The 14169-nt window shown below is 40.2% G+C and overlaps 2 protein-coding genes across 2 annotated transcripts; both read left to right on the top strand.

Moving 5' to 3' along the window:
- Positions 1–4045: 4045 nt before the first annotated feature.
- On the top strand, positions 4046–9677 carry LOC113130769 (protein transport protein Sec61 subunit alpha-like 1). Its single transcript, XM_026307612.1, has 12 exons — positions 4046–4138; positions 4810–4877; positions 4984–5049; positions 5538–5616; positions 5715–5846; positions 5937–6046; positions 6523–6676; positions 6771–6931; positions 7077–7274; positions 7469–7660; positions 7772–7848; positions 8539–9677. The coding sequence occupies exons 1-12, from the start codon at positions 4132–4134 to the stop codon at positions 8723–8725; spliced, it is 1431 nt and encodes a 476-aa protein (XP_026163397.1). The 5' UTR covers positions 4046–4131; the 3' UTR covers positions 8726–9677.
- Positions 9678–10040: 363 nt separating this feature from the next.
- LOC113130425 (mitochondrial intermembrane space import and assembly protein 40-like) lies at positions 10041–13258 on the top strand. Its single transcript, XM_026307046.1, has 3 exons — positions 10041–10234; positions 11358–11456; positions 11572–13258. Exons 1-3 carry the CDS (start codon positions 10213–10215, stop codon positions 11925–11927), a joined length of 477 nt encoding a protein of 158 aa, XP_026162831.1. The 5' UTR covers positions 10041–10212; the 3' UTR covers positions 11928–13258.
- Positions 13259–14169: the final 911 nt, after the last annotated feature.

Genomic DNA, 14169 nt, shown 5'->3' with positions numbered 1-14169 from the left:
TTATTGATTGATCTGTAGGTCACAGTTTACTAACCCACAGTTCTCACAATGGAAGCTTCCCCACAGCACTACCTATTTCTCAACTGTGCACGACTGAATTGTCCTATGTCACTTTCTGGATCAACAGAGCAACAACAAAATCTAAGTGATTTACTAAATTTGCATGTTTATCAAATCATCCATTATGTCAGAAAGTGAGCACCAGCCCCAAATGTCCTCTCACCCAAAACTGGTCCCAACTCAGCACAGCCACGCATGTACACTCATTCCCCCTACAGCAACTGCAATGAAGCGTGTTGGTATCTGTGCTTAAAATAACCCAGACAGGACAAGACAGGCACAGAAAGCGATGAGTGTACTGTTCATAGTCTAGAATCATCTGGATTAAACCTCATAACTATAGTCCAGTTAAGGAGGGATGACTCTTGCAGGATTATGATCCTTTCAGTGGGACTGTTTTGGTTCTCTGCTAAGATAAAACATGTCTACATTAATCCCCCACTCATAGATTTTCCATTTCATACATGCTGTGACACCATACCCTTGCTCTGAAGTAATTACCCATAGATGGCTAATAGTGAGTGAATGAGTGTATGTGGGTGGAGGGTGGTATGGGCAAAATGTTTCAAGGAAAATTCCCTTTGTACCAGACTCATTCATCTGCCATACATTGATGTTACAAGAAACCTTTTAATTACTGTAATTAGGTTTATAGCAGGGAGCACTGACTGTGGTTTCATGCCATGATGCCGGCCCATTCATTTTCTCTTGAAGGAATGTTTTCAGCAGGTTGTTCTGCTTTTGCTATTGTAAAAATAATTGTACTTCTGTGTTGGTTTGCTTGTGTAAGTTCTGTGAAACCTTATTTATGTGAACCTGTGCAAAGGATTCGGCTCTTGCTTCATCCCCTGTCCTGTTGTAGATCTACATTATCATCAACAAACAGCTGGTGTTTTTATCTGTGTTGTTAAAAGAAGAGGCTACACATCTGTCCTGGGGTCATAAGGCTGTCATGGCTGTGTTTACATTAAGAACATAGATATCAGGGAACCTTTAATCAGTTACATAAGGCACTTACACGGAGGCTGAACTGAGCACAGCTGTTGTCCTGAGATTAGCAGAAAGGACAAAAACAGCAGTAAACCCCTCCCCAATCTGCTCCACTGGGATTTCCAGGTGCTAGTATTTACGAATCTTATCTCGCACTTGACACGTCACTTTTTTGTAGCCCCTTTAGAGACCCCTTCTTCTTCTTTGAGCGGGACAAATGAGACAACCGCTTTAACCGAGCCAACAAAGGCTCTGGTTGGTCAGTCACTTTGGTTCCCAGATTATGTGACGAACTGATTTTTACTGAAATATTGCAGCATCTATGGAATAAGCCACTAGTAAATGCAAATAAACCACTATAGAATGAAAACAAGTCTAGGATTTCAAAGAGGACATGACGACATTAGAGAAATAAAACTGAGGGAGAATGCAGTGTTGTTCCAACAAGTTTCTCTTGTCTGTCCAGTATTGTGCTGTGACTGTTGCAGCAGAAAACAGGACAGCTAAGCAAGAAGTGACTCACACTGCTCAGTCTCACGGTGACAGTCTCTTGTCTAGTCCCAACCACTTTCTGGTAGTCATGTATTCTTGGAGTGGTGGGCCATGGAGGAGAACATAGTGTTATCATTCACTGTAAACATCACAATGTGGCCTTTACAAAACCCCTGACATCTGCTTTTACCTTCCTTCCTCAATCTTCCTGTAGGCACCAGTAATGTGACTTCTCACAAAAAGGCAGATTGTTGTTTTTATGGCTTTTTAATGGCTAAACAAACACAATCTAATGTAATAATATGGCTTAACTAAGTGTTGGTGGGTAGATTAGCTGACCTTTCACTGATTATGAATCAGTATAAACACAGTCTAGTCGACACTCTACCTGAAAGTGGACTTGTGGCTGGTATTTGACAGCTTATTCAGTCTCACACTTCATATTTGTAGCTGTCATCAGTGTGGGCAGCCCTACACTCCTTATTAGTTGCAGCTAATAGGGGTTAGCTCAGTTAACCCTTTGTCTCAAAGATGTCGAGTCAATATTAGTGGCACCGTACTTTAAAAAGGACCATGAACATGTAGAGGAAAATGGAACAGCTGTAAATGTGCTAGAATTTGCTAAAAATGTAAATTTTCATCTGTCGTACCTGGATCTAATATATAATATAATATAATATATATATATATACCACTTTCTTCTCCAAGCTTCACAGGCTATTAAGGTTTTACTTTTATTATTAAATCATAACATCTTTACCTACCAATGTATGTGTGTGTGTGTGTGTGTATCTACATATCTATGTACCATGTGCATTGACTTCAGCACACCTGTCCTCCAATGGGGGAAAAAAAAAAAAGAAAGAAGAAGAAGCGTCACTGTCGACAAACAAAACCTTAGATAAGACTTTATTTCCCTGGAGCGTCCTCTGTGTTGTCATTTCACACATGCCTTAAAGCTATAGGAGTGCCCTGAAAGAATGACTCTTTCCTCTCTGTGCTGTGTTTTGTTCTCTTTCAACCATGTGTCAAATGATTCACCAACCTTTTATGACCTCCTACTGTCAAAGAAAGAAAGACAAAGTCGATAAATAATGACTTGATGATGATGATGGATTCATCATCCGTGGTAATTGATTTCACGTCATAGCTGAACAACTATGTTTTAATGTGCTGTTTCGTTCTTCTATTGTGGTCAGTAGGAATGTAGCTTGATTACAAACAATGCATTTCAAGTTCATGTCTAAACTATTGCATCACTTTCAGTCAAGCTTTTTTAACATACAGTCTGTTGAGATTCTTTATGATTAATGCTGCAAGTTTAAGACATTTACCACTGTGACCTGGGGCTGTTGCAGTTATTTGGCATCAGTATCTTTTCAAAAACAAAAACTGAACATTAACATTTTTACACCTGAACGATTTATTGCAGGACTATTTTATGACATGTCATGAAATTGTGCATCGTTTCATATAATTTTGTCAATCTCCTTGATTGTCCTGTGTCCTTCCTGAACTACATAGTGTTCAGGCTACGGCTGCCCTCTGGTGGAGAAATGCGTGTATTACTACTAGGAAGAATATTGGAAAAGCAAATATCTGCTGGTCAGAAACAAAACTTACCCATGAAAGACTGGTTTCTTAAAGTGATGGCTGAATATTTCAGAAGTGATAAAAGAAATCATGAGAAGAAATAAAACTCTGCCCTCACTTTTAAGTTAATTTAAGCTACTTAAGAAAAAGGTAAAGTAATTTCAAAACAAACTGAAGGTATCAAAAATTCAAAGTATTCATTACGCATCATAAACTCTTCAATGTTAAGTTTAATTCACATTTTAATTAATTATTATACCTGTCCAGGGTGGACCCCTGCCTTTCACCCAGAGAGAGCTGGGATAGGCTCCAGCAGATCCCTGGGACCCTGGTTAGGACTAAGGGGGTCTAGATGATGGATGGATAGATGGATTATTATTATTATTATTACCAGTGCATTAATATATATATATATAATATGTTTTAATTGAGCTCCATCCACAGGGATCTGCTGGAGCCTATCCCAGCTCTCTTTGGGGGTACACCCTGGACAGGTCACCAGTTATATTAAACTCATTTGTTGTAAAATATTGATTATTATGTTGTATCAATTGTTGTATCGTCACCATGGATGAGGTTGTATATTATTCCATCATTCTCACCATCAAAACGATCATTTCCTTTAATAATATATTGACTATTTATATTGATATTTAAAATACACAGCAGAGACTCATGTAGAGTCCAGTCTGTCAACAGGGGCCCAACATGTTTATGCGCCCTAGGAGCCCATTCACACCTGGAAGGGGCCACACATGGGTGTGAGTACCTTTGCTGCACAAGTAGTAGTAATCGTAGTAGTAATCGTAGTAGTAATCGTAGTAGTAATCGTAGTAGTACTGAGCAGTGAGTGGTTTCAGGGCGTTTCTTTAACCGGGCCCGTGGCGGTGACGTGTCTCTCCGGTGTCTCCTCCTTCCTCCTCCCGCGGCTCAGTAGTGAGGCTGCTGGTGAGATTTACGCACGGAAGGGGCGCACAGACTGGCTGCTGGGACATCATGGGCAGTGAGTATCCCTTCGGCACCTGAGCTGTACTGAGACTGGTCCCTACAGCCTGTGAGGCAGGAATTAAAACGCTGTTTCTAGTCGTTTTGACAACTTAGTTAGCTAACGAGGACCGCTGCCTGTGATAGCAGGCGGCTAACTTACGTCGCTAGCTAGCAGGCTAAGTTAGCTAGCTGGCTGTTTCTTTTGTACGATTATAACCCGTTTCTCGTAAGAAGTGAATGGTGGATTTGATAAATACTCAGGTGGTGGTTTTGCCACCTGGATTAGGTGGATGTGGTGAGGTCTTAGACGCGTCACGGTGTTTTTTTCTTGGTGGCTGGAAACGCGTTGTAAGCTAACTTGTTAGCCGCTCATTCAACGACGTTGACAGTAGTGATGACGACGCATAAGAGACAGTCGCTGTGATCCGGACCCCGCTGGTCCTGAATGATCCGCCTAAAGCTGCCAGAAACCCGAACACCTGTCAGTGTAAGGGTCCGGTAAAATGTGTGGAAACACGTTGACACAAAAGGTTTTGTTTTGTTTTGCTTTGTTTCGGTTTATTGTGTGTTCAGACATGTCTGGAGTCCGCCCCCCGGTCACTGCCACGTCCCGCTGACCACCCGCTTTTATTTCCACTTCCTCACCTTAAAAAAACACTTCCTCACCTGATATTTGCTTCTTTCCAGTCAAATTCTTGGAGGTGATAAAGCCATTCTGTGCAGTGTTGCCAGAGATCCAGAAACCTGAGAGGAAGGTCTGTATTTTGTAACTACACTTACATTTGGACACGTCAGTGAAGAAAGTTCGTGTTGGTTTGGTTTTTGTTTTGTCTGACTTGTGGAAATGTGCTTGACCAACAGATCCAGTTCAGAGAAAAGGTGCTATGGACCGCCATCACTCTTTTCATTTTCCTGGTGTGTTGCCAGGTAAGTGTCACTTCTGATGACTGTCACCTTCATTGTGTGTTGTTTTCATCAGGCTAAAAACAAGATCAACGATGTGATGAACATTTAAATGTTTCACCGAGGACAACGTGAAGCCTCGCTGAACTACAGATTCAGTGTTTCATTCATTGTTTCATTTTGGCTTCTGTTCCCAACTAACAGACAACAAATCAAAGATGTCCATTTGGGATTATCCAAGAGGATTTGGTGCTTTTACTTGATTAAACGAATAGAAGAAAATTAGGAATGTTTTATAATCAGCTAATAAAAATGTCTGTTTGTGTGTCTGCATATTATCTACACTGATATGCTGTGAACAGGAACATATGTTGCTCTGAGTAGTTTTCATTTACACCTGTGTTTTGTGAATGCATATGGAAGTAAACATTATTTTCCACATTTGTTTTTTCATAGAATCAATTAAAGTCATGAAAAATATCTCTCATGCTGTGCTAACACCTTTCCTTCAGATCCCACTCTTTGGCATCATGTCCTCAGACTCTGCAGATCCATTCTACTGGATGAGAGTAATCCTGGCCTCAAACAGAGGTATTTGTCTAGCTAATAGAGGAATAAAATATGTTTAAAAGAATATGTCTACTTTCCATGCTGGTGTATGTACTAACCTCCAACTCTTCTCCATTCAGGTACACTCATGGAGCTGGGTATTTCACCTATAGTCACCTCAGGTCTGATAATGCAGCTGCTGGCTGGAGCTAAGATCATTGAAGTTGGCGACACACCAAAGGACAGAGCCCTCTTCAATGGAGCTCAGAAATGTCAGTAAACCTTCCTGAGGTGATGACTTGCAAGCACTTAGATAGAGTTTACAGTTCTGCCCTTGGCTGATCCCTGTTAATGATTTTCAGTGTTTGGAATGATCATCACCATTGGCCAGGCCATTGTGTATGTGATGACGGGCATGTATGGAGATCCATCAGAGATGGGTGCTGGAATCTGTCTGCTCATCATCATTCAGGTGAGAACAGAAAGGTTTTCTTTAAAGCTGTTCCAGATATATCATGATTTTTTCATTTTCCAAGTGTTAGTTGTTTATGATCACAGACACGTATCCTACAGTGATGTTGGCTTTTAACTAGTTATCAAACACATCATTCTTCTTGAAGCAAAGGTCAGGATATTGACTCCTCTGACATTTTTGTTGAAGAACAAGATCTGTATCAAGGTTATTTCAGAGTATCTCAGAGAATTATCTCATTATATGAAGCTTAAAAAGAGTAAAAAAATAAGCCCCGGTGAACATACAAGTGCTGGCATTCAAAGCACATTCCCACTCTAATTAAGTTCAGTTATAAAAACAACTGGTCTCATTTATATAATCACAATCTTCAGCTGAGACTCTCCAGGGAAATGTGAATTTATAGCACGAGAAGTTTTTTACACGACCGCCGAGGAGCTTTCCCACCTGACTGTATCTCTTGTTTTCTTCCACAGCTTTTTGTGGCCGGGCTGATCGTGCTGCTGTTGGATGAGCTGCTCCAAAAGGGCTATGGTCTTGGTTCAGGCATCTCACTTTTCATTGCTACTAATATCTGTGAGACGATCGTCTGGAAGGCCTTTAGCCCCACGACCGTGAACACCGGAAGAGGTAAGTTAGTGGTTGACCAGTGGTCAAAGTCCACCCTGTTGTTTTCCTGTGCACTGCAGAAATGTGCCTAATTTTGCGACTTTTTGTGTTTTAGGCACAGAGTTTGAGGGAGCAATCATCGCTCTTTTCCATCTGCTGGCGACTCGGACTGACAAAGTCCGTGCCCTCAGAGAGGCCTTCTACAGACAGAACCTGCCCAATCTCATGAACCTCATCGCCACAGTATTTGTCTTTGCTGTAGTGATATACTTTCAGGTGAACTGCAGTCCATTCTTTTGTGGGACTTCACTCTAAATTGGTTAAAGTCTAAAATATGAACATTTATTAGATATGAAGACTTTAGAAAATATAAATGGCAGGTTTGGTAACAGTTGTCCTACACGTTAAAATGTTCTCCCAGGGATTCAGGGTGGATCTGCCCATCAAGTCAGCTCGCTACCGTGGCCAGTATAACACCTACCCCATCAAGCTCTTCTACACCTCCAACATTCCCATCATCCTGCAGTCTGCCCTGGTCTCCAACTTGTACGTTATCTCCCAGATGCTTTCCACACGCTTCAGTGGTAATTTCCTGGTGAACCTGCTTGGAACTTGGTCTGTAAGTATACATTTAAACGTTTAGTTCAATTTCTCTTGTGCACATCACCATCAAAGACACAATCCTACTGTTATTTGGACTTTGGAAGTTATTGTGTGTGGGGCTAAATTGACCTTGTGTTTTTGTTAGCCCTAGATTACAGAACATATTTCAGTCCATTGAATTATGTGTTCCTTATTTCCTCACGTTTGAAGGACACGACGTCGGGTGGTCCAGCTCGTGCCTACCCTGTTGGCGGGCTCTGTTACTACCTCTCCCCCCCAGAGTCATTTGGCTCCGTTCTGGAGGACCCAGTCCATGCACTCATCTACATCTTCTTCATGCTTGGATCATGTGCCTTTTTCTCCAAAACCTGGATTGAAGTTTCTGGCTCCTCTGCTAAAGATGTAAGTTGTAACTGTATTTGAATATGAGTTGTTAATGATATTGTTTTTTTTGTTTTTTTTTGATTGTTTTGTTTTTGCAAACAGACTAATCTAGATCTCTTTGTTTCACAGGTGGCAAAGCAGCTGAAGGAGCAGCAGATGGTAATGAGGGGACACAGAGAAACCTCAATGGTCCATGAACTGAACAGGTAAAATCACAAAACTTTTCATGAACGTTTTTTTAATTTACATACCTCATCAGCAGTGTAACCACACATGGAGTACGTTTATGCATCGGAAAGTTAGAATCGGTCATCACGAATTTACAATATCCAGTGTTTTTCCACAAAGCTTATAACTCCCCTCATTTATACGCTGTGTGATTTTAATTATTCTTACCTTTTCTTTATTGTCCACTTTTTGGACTCGCCATAGTGAACTGTGAAATATGTTTTTTTTTTTTTAACTAAATTCACTGATAATTCATGACAAAATGGAACAGGAAAAAAGAAAAGGATGAGGATTTTGAATTAAAAAGATTAAGTGCTGCTTGAAAAAAAAATCTATATCCACATCAAATTATGCATCAGAAGAAGCTGTACTATATAACCATAACGAGTTTCTGTTTACACCTCTGTGACAAGGTAATCTAATGTAACAGTCAATTTAAAAGTGTTTTTGAAGCTTTTCAATCACATTTCATGGCTCATTGGGTCTTTAAGGTATCATAAGATTAACTTCAGGTAATTTTTCACAGAAACATCTTACATACACAAGTATATGTACATATTTTAATCTTCACGAAAGAAAGTGTTTGAACATGTACCTTTCTTGTTTCTTAACAACAATGAAACTCTATGCATTAATATTAATCTTGCTCTCCCTCTTTTGTGATGTAGGTACATTCCTACTGCTGCTGCCTTTGGTGGGCTATGTATCGGTGGTCTGTCGGTGATGGCTGACTTCCTCGGAGCCATCGGCTCTGGCACGGGTATCCTGCTGGCCGTCACCATCATCTATCAGTACTTTGAGATCTTTGTAAAAGAACAGAGCGAAGTAGGCAGCATGGGAGCACTGCTCTTCTAGAAAAGCCAATCTCCTCCCACCTTCTACCAGATTTTATTAGGATCACAAACCTTGCATTTATTTTACATCCATGTGAAACGCCCCGCATCATGCTTCAGGACTCTCACCTGAATTGGGACCTTGTGGGGTAGTAGGACTACACAGCTTGTCAGTCACTCCACATATCTTCCAGAGTAACACAAAGACATTTCTATTGTGCTTGATCAGATTTGACTCCCTAAGATGCATTGAAAGGATTTCTGTGTGTAAGACCTGCAGGAGTACGGTCCTTTTCCAGACCGAGGATAGAGCCTTTCAGTATGCAGCCATACTCAACTTGGAAGATGGTGGACAGTTGCCTGCTGTGTGCATACAAGCACTCAGCCATTGTTTGGTATTATCTTAGTTTGTACTTTTACTTTCAACTTTATTTTTTGTTAACCTGCCAATCAGGTGATGTGGACCAGAAGCTGAACTGTGAGACACTGAGTCAAGTACTGTATATTTTCCTGATGTTTTTTTTTCCCCACCCTGTGTTATAGGTTTTATTTGAACAGGGTCTTCTAAGAAGAGGATGTGGAGCTCACATTGGGTTCCACCTGTTAAAGTCACTTCATTTTATTTTTGTGAAGTTATCTGATGAACAATTTAAAAAAAAAAACAAAACAAGTATCCTCTCTTTTAATATAAGGCATTCCCAGGGAGCTGCAGTATTAACTCACATGTCGCAATCACATTTCTTGCCTTTCTAAGATTGTTTTGTTCTTAATTGTCTGCTCTAAGCACACTTTCTTTAATCACTTTTTCAGACCTGACAAATGATTTTTTTTCTCTGTAAATAGGCCATTCATTGAATATCTTTTGAATTTGTCGCAAGTGTAACATAACGTTTTTGAATACATAAAAACACATTTCAGAACAAACAAAAAGAACATTGTCAATAAAAGCTTTTGTGGAAAAGGCTTCAACATTTCACTGGTTTTCCTGTGGAGTGTCTCCTTCAGGTGTGTTCGTGGGAACTTTTTGTGCTTATTAAGTTTGTACTTATTGAAAGAACACTGATAAAATTTTGGCCTATTTGACAGTGAGACTTTTAATTGGAAAAATGTGTAAAAGGAGGATTGGTTCATCTATGAATCAATAATGAAGCCGTTAATTACAAGCCCTAAAAATACCAGAAATAAAACTAAAAATGCCAAACAATGTCATCAGTGTGTTACAGCAAAATAGCCTCTTAAAATTATTTTTAAAACGTGTAAAAAATGTTTTGAACTGTAGGGGGCGGCAAAGTGTCTACGCCGCCGGAAATAGAAAAGAACAGGATAGTAGAAGAAGACTCCGCTCCGGCAGGGTAAACATGAGGGGAAAAAAAACATGTCTGACATCGGACTAAACTGACTTTCTGGAGCTGGAGTGCTGCGTGTCAGTAAGAGTCTCTGTCCTCGGTGCTGGGTCAGCTGTTGAAACAAATCAAAAAGAGGAAATTTGGGCTTTTCCAGCGTGAAGAAATGAGCTCGGTCAGAGAGGAGGGTAAGCAAGCTAACTTTGCAGCTAAGCTAACGCTGAGGTTTGTTATAGGACTAAACGGAGAGACCTATCAAAGTGTGTTACATGATGAGTGACCAGGTTTATCAGCTCAGGGTTTAACCTTGACATAGATAGATTAGTACAGACTATTATTATTATTGAGATTATTACAGATTAGACAGAGTGTTATGGCGTGTTGTAATGATGACGGTGACCCGCCGTTTAATAGAAATTCAATTTGAGTGCAGTCATTCAATGGTTTCTTTTTTTATTTTATTTTATTTTGAAACATCTTGATTGTGCTGGTTTCTGGTGCAGTGGTGGAAGGTGTCTCAGTCCTTTTGACCATGTGCTCCACAGTTTTGACATACTCATGCTGCATTAAACTTTCTGCAGTAATAATCCAACAGTAAGTTTGGTCATTCTCTGCAGAATGACCGCCTTTACATTTAGTATTTATTGTTAAATGCAGTATCTGAGCCGAGCTGGTCATTGTCACACTAACAGATTCACCAGTCCTCTGCAGGCATAATGTGCCTCTGCTCATCCATCATCCATCGCTTATCCTGGTGCATCCAGGGGCGCTGGAGCCAATCTCAGCTTAAATTGGGCGAAAGGTGGGATGCAGTCTGTCTATTACAGGGCTGATCCATACAGGCAGACAAGTCTCACACTGAAATTCACACCTACAGGCAATTTAGAGTCACCAGTTTAACCCCAAACAGTCTTTGGACTGTGAGAGGAAGCCAGAGGACTCCGACACAGAGAACATACAGTGGTCACACAGAAAGGTCTCATGGTCAAGCAGGATTTGAACTATGGGACATCAGTGATAAAATAAGAAATAAGAAAACCAGTAATTTCTCACCTTTGAGTAAGTGTTTGGTTAAATCATTCAAATGGTTAATTATAATAGTTACTGTTCATTTCTGTCAGTTGACCAATCAATAAACTAATTTCATCCCTAAATGTCATTCATACATGTTCATTGAACAAGTGCAGGGTATAAAATGCATTGAGATGTGGGCCACAATATGCACACAGATGTACTCTAATAAAGTAGGGACTTGTGCAGTTGTTTTTGTCCCTGATGGTTTGTTTGTGTTGTCCTTTTGTTATTTTACAGGTAAAGACCGAATCATCTTTGTCACCAAAGAGGATCATGCAACACCCAGCAATGCTGAGCTTGTAGAGGAAGATCCTAATGACCCATATGAGGAGCATGGTGAGAACACTTAAAACTGCCAAAAGGGATCAGTGCTCTGGCTATGTTGTAGATCTGCTGGGGTTTCTAAAACCCCAAGTTTAGTATTCCTCTTAAACAGCCTCTCTCATCCTAGGACTGATTCTTCCCAGTGGAGAGATCAACTGGAATTGCCCTTGTCTTGGTGGGATGGCCAGTGGTCCCTGTGGGACTGAATTTAAGGATGCCTTCTCCTGTTTCCACTACAGTAAAGAGGAGGTGAAGGGCTCTGACTGCATGGAGCAGTTCAGGACCATGCAGGAGTGTATGCAGCGTTACCCAGAGCTCTACCCACAAGATGATGACAAGGTGCTGCGAGAAGAATCCTCAGAAACAGACCAGACCTCACAAGACTCTGCATCTGCAGAAACATCAGGTTCACACTTCACATCTGCCACTGAGCAAGACTCTAATTCCACACAAGCCAAGACAGAGAGCTCAGTGGAAAGCTAACAATAAGCCTTGGAGGCAACGTGAGCCACAGAGCTTTAAAGTCCATTTGAAATCACCTGCAGTCATTCCTTTTTGTGGTCAAAAATAATGCCAGTGTGATTTTTTTCCCATGAATTATGAATAGATAGTTTTAAAACGGTGCCGTAGCTTACTGTACAAGCGGACAGTGTTTCGTTTGATGTGGTAGTGAAGAGTAGGCACCAGCAGATTGAAGTGATATTTGCAGATACAGTTACATGCTGTTTGGAGTGCTGCAGTGGATCAGCTTAATTAGCTACTTGGCAGTGACCTTTTCCCTGGTGAGTGTTTTTGTTTGGTCAGTCAGTCAACAAGCTGGAGTGGAGATGAAGTGTTCACATTTGTAAGTTAGACAGACACTGCAGGAAAGCTGACGTCAGTGGTTGCTACTGCTATATGCAAATATCAACCAATCAAACTTTATTTTTATAGCACTTCACAACAACCAAAAGGAGACCAAAGTGCTTCACATTTAAAGAAGAAAACATGAGAATAATAATTAACAATTACATCAAACCTAGAGTTAGAAAATGAACCAAAGAAGAAGAAATCTGAAAGTGTCACTGTGCTACAAGGTGTTAAAAGCCAAACTAAACAAGTGAGTGACCTGGACTTAAACAGGGTCAATGTGATATAATGAGGTGATTTAATTGGATCTTGTTATGCTGGTGCCTTATAATATAATATAATTTAATATAATTTCAGTTGGATTTTAGTCATATTTATATATGATAATGTGCTCACTTTAGTAAAAGTAATATGTCAACACTGAAATATGACTGAAAGCTCAAAATTGGAGTTGACCGTAGTTCTGTCTTTGTATTTGGTCAGAATGTTATTAAAGAATAACGTTCTGACGTTCTCTTTTAATTCAGTGGAAAGCTTTAGAGGACCAAGCAGAGGAGTATCCACAGTGATGATAGTGTGTGTTATTTTTATTTTCTGAAGAGATGGGGTTACTTGCTCACGCTGTTCTAAAACTGTAAGATTACAGTACAACATACTTTACATATTTTACATTTGTATTTTCTTACTGCTGTACAGTTTTCATATGATGCATGACACTTCACGTACACAATATGCATCATGCAAAGTTTATATTGGTATTGTTACTGAATCATTTACAGAGCAGTGAAGACACATTGGAATGTACTAGTGTGTCTTGAGTATTGTTTCTACTGTAGGTCTGTTTCTACTGCTAATTTATAACCAGACGTGAACCTTTTACCTCAGCTGAACTCAACTGAACCATTTGTGTGTAACACTGACAGAAGTGACTTGAAGAGACTTGATAATAAAATGCATGAGACCTACTTGTTTTTTTTCCTGAGACCCCATTGTTCATACATCTTTTCTGTGTTCTAGGACTATGATGTGACTTTAGTACGGTGGTGGTTAATCTACGTTCTTTGAGGAACGCTGCCCTGTTTGTTCTCCAACTATCCCTGCCCTACCAACTGTGGATTACCTGGATTAGGTGTGTTCAGTCAAATCAGAAGCTGGAAGATACCCAATGCATTTTTCTTCCCCACTCCACCCTCATCTGAAAATGTGTCTTTTATTTTCTTGAACACACCTGACCAAGTTAGTCAGCAGGGATAGTCAGAAAACAAGTAGGGCAGTGGCCCTTGAAGAACGTGGGCTGGTACCCTTGTCACAGACCGTACAATTCTGCACGTCAGATTCTGTGTCGAATTGAATCAGCAACGATCGCACAGGAAACCTTGAGCCCACAAAATGGAGGCTTCTTATATCATGTTCTCCATGTGGGTCTGATGTTTGTGCTGTGAAGATCAGTGTTTCATAAAGAGGTGTATTAGTTTTACGGCTGCAACTAACCACTTTATTTTCTCTGTGCCCTCCTTCGGTGCAAATATAAGGACTGTAAGCTTACAAAAAGCAAATTCTCCAAAAAAATCAATTTCTGATTAAAAATACTTGTAAAAATGTAAATGATCCCTGTCATTAGATGTTTTGAGGCTGAGAACAGTGACAGTTAAACTTCGGCAGTGAAAAATAACACTTGGCACTGAAAAGGAAATTGGAACTAACAAAAAAAAGTAGTAATGCTGACAATGATTACAATGTTCCCAGTGTTTGTTTATGTAAAATTTTTCAATGCCAAAGGTGTTTTTTTTTTTGTTTTTTGTTTTCCTGTCACTGTCTTGGCGTGAAGGGGAGGGCTCCAACAGGTGGAGCTGAGAACAGTGTGATTACTGCATGT

This window comes from Mastacembelus armatus, chromosome 5 (assembly GCF_900324485.2).
Source record: "Mastacembelus armatus chromosome 5, fMasArm1.2, whole genome shotgun sequence".
In the NCBI taxonomy this organism is placed as follows: Eukaryota; Metazoa; Chordata; class Actinopteri; order Synbranchiformes; family Mastacembelidae; genus Mastacembelus; species Mastacembelus armatus.
The sequence above is the reverse complement of the archived record's forward strand: the minus strand, read 5'-3'. Positions and strand labels throughout refer to the sequence as shown.